Source organism: Melozone crissalis, unplaced genomic scaffold (genome assembly GCF_028551555.1).
Source record: "Melozone crissalis strain CALT ecotype California unplaced genomic scaffold, PUWL_Pcris_2 ptg000034l_1, whole genome shotgun sequence".
Classification (NCBI taxonomy): domain Eukaryota; kingdom Metazoa; phylum Chordata; class Aves; order Passeriformes; family Passerellidae; genus Melozone; species Melozone crissalis.
The window spans coordinates 21,420,089-21,425,129 of NW_026535812.1; the positions used below are offsets into that span (position 1 = coordinate 21,420,089).

At 44.0% G+C, this 5,041-nt stretch overlaps 1 protein-coding gene across 1 annotated transcript; it reads left to right on the forward strand.

Annotated features, from left to right (window-relative positions):
- GHSR (growth hormone secretagogue receptor) lies at positions 1-4,275 on the forward strand. Its single transcript, XM_054282898.1, has 2 exons — positions 1-754; positions 3,905-4,275. The coding sequence occupies exons 1-2, from the start codon at positions 1-3 to the stop codon at positions 4,207-4,209; spliced, it is 1,059 nt and encodes a 352-aa protein (XP_054138873.1). The 3' UTR covers positions 4,210-4,275.
- Positions 4,276-5,041: the final 766 nt, after the last annotated feature.

Genomic DNA, 5,041 nt, shown 5'->3' on the forward strand with positions numbered 1-5,041 from the left:
ATGCGGGAGGGGAGCGCGGGCGGCCGCGGCGCGGAGAACCGGACGGGCGCCGAGCCCCCGCTGCACCTGTTCCCCGTGCCCGTGCTCACCGGCATCACCGTCGCCTGCGTCCTGCTCTTCGTCATCGGGATCATCGGCAACCTCATGACCATGCTGGTGGTGTCGCGGTTCCGGGACATGAGGACCACCACCAACTTCTACCTGTCCAGCATGGCCTTCTCCGACCTGCTCATCTTCCTCTGCATGCCCCTGGATCTCTTCCGCCTCTGGCAGTACCGGCCCTGGAACTTCGGGAACCTCCTGTGCAAGCTCTTCCAGTTCATCAGCGAGAGCTGCACCTACTCCACCATCCTCAACATCACGGCGCTCAGCGTGGAGCGGTACGTCGCCATCTGCTTCCCCCTGCGAGCTAAAGTCATCATCACCAAGGGGAAGGTCAAGCTGGTCATCCTCTTCCTCTGGGCCATCTCCTTCATCAGCGCCGGCCCCATCTTCATCCTGGTGGGGGTCGAGCACGAGAACGGCACGAACCCCCTGAGCACCAACGAGTGCCGAGCCACCGAGTACGCCATCCGCTCGGGGCTGCTCACCATCATGGTCTGGACCTCCAGCATCTTCTTCTTCCTGCCCGTGTTCTGCCTGACCGTGCTCTACAGCCTCATCGGGAGGAAGCTCTGGAGGAGGAAGAGGAAGAACATCGGTCCAAACACTGCCATCAGGGATAAGAACAACAAGCAAACTGTGAAAATGTTAGGTACGAGTCCTCTTGCTCTGTTTTTCCAAAAGGATGTGTGTGCTTGTGTGTGTGTGAGAGAGAGAGAGAAAAAGACAGGGAGCTCTCTGATAGTTTGCTGTAGTTCCTTCCAAAGGAAAGAAAATGTTTCATACAAAAGGCTAAACCTCAGGGTAGCTGTAGGATAACTCTCCTCCCCTCTTAGATTTATTTCTAACTGGTTTGAGCTGGGGACTCCCAAACAGTTAAACAAACATTAGTAAAAATCCCTGACAAGGACAAATACTACAGTTATAATTAGCTTGTGCCCTCGAGATTTTTGAGCTTTTTTGCTCTTTGGTTGTGGATACCAATGTTATTTACAGAGAACAGTTTATTTCATTTTTAAACAAAACTAAACCCTTCTCAAGCCATGAAGTTGAGCTGCAGACTAGAGCCAGGCAGGCAGGGCATGATGTGCACTAAGATTCATAGGAAAAGAGTATCAAGGTTTTAGCAAACTGGGGTTATTTCCTACCATGGCTGTGTAGGCTTATGAAAATGTATCTGCATTTTCATATTCTCAAAACCAATATGATATGCTGAATCGGGAGCACCGAGTCTCCTTTGAGGTCTGTGATGCTGTAAAATCTCACAGACTGTAAGAAAACAGGATCAGGACAACAGACACTGTCATTCCTAACTTTGTGTATCGACACTGCTGAATGCTTTAAACAGCACTTGTGGTTGGCACATGGAAACACAAGTTTTAACATACTAAGTCAGTGCATGTAGTTTGAAACACAAACCCAAAAAGTTGTCCTGCAGTTTAGTGTCTGAAAACTGCAGAATCCTGCTGCTGCTGCTGCGTGCTTTTACCCAAGCCAAAAGTCCTCTGCAGTGCAAGTCATCCCGTGGATTTTGGGGGGACAAGATGCTCTGCAGGAAGGAGCTTTCACAGGCTCCTTTCAGCAAGGTTGAAGTGGTGGGCTAATGAGGCAGACAAGAGGTGGCAGTGAGTCCTAAGTACCTTAATTATCAGAGAGGAGCCTATCTGATCTTTTTGTTCATGTCCTAATTTATTACTATGCAACAGCAGGAGGAATAATAAAACCAGCAGCATTCTTTATGCCCTTTCAGCTGCGTTTTATGATCAATAGAATTACTTCAGTCTGGTAAGCGTGACCTTGAAAGTAATTAATTGCTCCCACTTCTAGAGGTTCAGGATTATGAACTTCCACTGACTATGAGTAAATTACTTATATTACTACCATGCTTATATTTCCATATACTTAACTGTAAAGAATTTTGGAATAAAAAAATGCTTATTTCTGCTCTGAAGTGTTGCCACAAGCATTGCAATATTTCAGGCACTCTTTTTTTTTTTCCTTTTACAAGGTCTGAGAACAGCCAGGCAGTGGTAAGACTCTCCTCTGACAGAGAGCATATATTCCCTAAATGATAACAGTCTGATGCCTGATAGAAAGATGGGAAGAAGTTAGTCAGGGCTCAGTTGCAGCAGATGCTCAATGCAGTCAACTCTCACTGGTGTTAATGTTCTGCTCAAAATTTAGAAGGGGCTTTCTGAGGCTTTATCAAGTCATGGAACATCAAGTAAATGGGATTAGCATCAGAAGTTCTTTTAACTGTAAAGACAGGTTATGCTTCTGGGACTGAAATTAAACACCTAAATGTACAGCCTGACTTGCAAAGGAGCTACCACATCCCATTTCTTTTGAAATCCATGGGACTGTGCATGCATGAAGATCAAACTGTTAAAAGCCTGACTAGGGATATTGCCTACCTGTGCTTAAAATTCTAGTCATAATAGACTGTGCTTTAAACTCTGCTCATTCATAATAGCCATCATGGTAATATTCATTACATGGATTCAAATCCCCATGTGAGCTAGGGAATCAAATTAATTTTGCAGTGAAGATAGTGAGGGAAAACTGGAAGTGGTTGGCTCAAGAAGATGCAGAGCTGGAAAACCTAATCTGAACCTCAAGCTCTGGTGCTTTCCACTCCACCACAAATCCTGCGTAAGCATCCTTTTAAACTTGGGAATGCTGGTGCAGAATTTCTGGGGAAAGATACCCATTCCTCTCGGTAATTAGAATGTTATTATCTTCTAAGACATGATATGAGCATAGCTAACACAAGCAGGTTGCTAACACAACCTGCCCACCAGGACCAGGTTGGACTGGACTTTGAACAACCTGGCCTCATGTAAGGTGTCTCTGCTTAAAGCAGGGGGCTTGGAAAAAGATTTTCTTTAAGTTCCTTTCCAACCCAAACAATTCTGTGATTCCATGAACAGATTAACTGTAAAAATTGCTTAAGAATGTCAGAAACCCTTGCTCGAGTTTTCTGGTTTTTCTCCCTGTAATATATTAATTATTACACTCAGAGCAATATGAAAAATGATAAAGGTCAAAGGCACACAGGAAATGAACAGAAACTGTTTCCCTTTCTCTCAGATAAAAACTCCAATGGGCCAGTGTTCAGGGATACACACATTCCCATTATTCTACAGATATGATATTTACATGCAAATGCAACCACTCTAGTAATACAGTATTACAGAAATACTGTATAACTATAATTATGTAGTTATATACTACACATTTAGTTTTACTCTTCTTGGGAGTAACTCATCTTCCAAAAAATGGACAAACTGGAGGGATGAACTACTTTCCTTATCTTGGCATATGTGCTCAACAAGTTCCCATTCTGTGTTTTATTCTGGGGCCTTTGCCTTTAACAATTTTGCTTTTTGTCTTAAATAATTTAGCTTCCCAGCGATTACATTCTTCATTATAAACCACAGTGTTGAGTCTATCACGTATAATTTGCTTTTGTTAAACACTGTAGATGATAGATAGTTATATTTTGTAACCATCTGGATTCTTTAACAGTCTGTTGTTGCAAACATAGGTTTTATAGGTCAGAAGTTTGCTACAACAGATTAGTTGGGCAATATTCAGGCAGCCTATTTAGATATGATCCAAGTGTATAAAGTATCATCAATTTATATTTTCAGTGTACTGAGACACAAGCGAAAGCTTAAGGGAGGCATTTTCACACTTTGTAATTAATTGGTTAAAGGAACAGAGCTGCAGCACAGAATGTTAATCACCTGTATGTTGATACTCACACTTAACACGCTTTCTTCTGCTGTTTTTGTTTTAGTCGTGGTGGTATTTGCGTTCATACTCTGCTGGTTGCCTTTTCACGTAGGACGCTACTTATTTTCCAAATCCTTCGAAGCCGGCTCCCTGGAGATAGCAGTGATCAGCCAGTACTGCAACCTGGTGTCCTTTGTGCTCTTCTACCTTAGCGCAGCCATCAACCCCATCCTGTACAACATCATGTCGCGCAAGTACCGCGCGGCCGCCTGCCGCCTGCTGGGGCTGCGCGCCCTGCCCCAGCACAGCCTCTCCAGCAGCAAGCAGGGCAGCTCCCGCGGCTGGACAGAGCCCGCTGGCACCACATGACACCCGGGGCACCCCGTGCCACCCAGCCAGCCACAACGGCAGGGGACAGGGCAAGGAATGGGAGCGCCAACGCTGGAAGCGCCACTTGGGTCATTGCGCGGATGGGATGAGAGGCGCGGTGCAAGCAGTTAAAGATCTGAGGGGAAAAACCTGAAGTTTGGGACTCTGAGAGGAGAGAGGGGGTCACAGAACGTGGCAATGCTCCAGGCGTTATTTTTGTGCTGCTTTTGCCCGTTTGATTTTTTAATGCTGACTTTAGCCCAGTCCTGAGCAGGCAAACGTGGCCCACTTGACTCGAGAGTTTGTACGACTTCAGCAGCGCCAATTCCAGCTGAATTTTTCCAGAGTTAGCTTTAGTTTTGCTAAGAATTTTGCTAGCATCTAATCTGACCCTAGAGAGAGGATACTGAATTGCCTTTTTGGAGTAGTAAACAGGAAATTTGATACACTTTTCATAATATCAGTTTTTAAGTAAGCTCATGTTTTTCTTGGAATGAAGAAAATTATTTCTTAAAAAAAAAAAAAAGAGATATAAAATGGATAATTTTTAAACATGCTAAAAATGAATAACCTCCATGTCACATCCAAGTAGAAAGGAAGCAAAACAAAAAGCTTTCACAGAAGTGGCTTAGAATGTGACTGTGCTGAAATATTTTTTTAAAATATATATCAGTGGGACAAGGACAGTGCTGACTTCAGGCCTGCAGTGATGCTATAAAAATGTGGAATGCAATCACCCACCAAAGTCTCTTTTTTTTTTTTTTTTTTTACTAGCTAAATCATCTGTACTTTTTCTGTTCTGACTGTGAATTACTTGATGTGTTTGAACTTG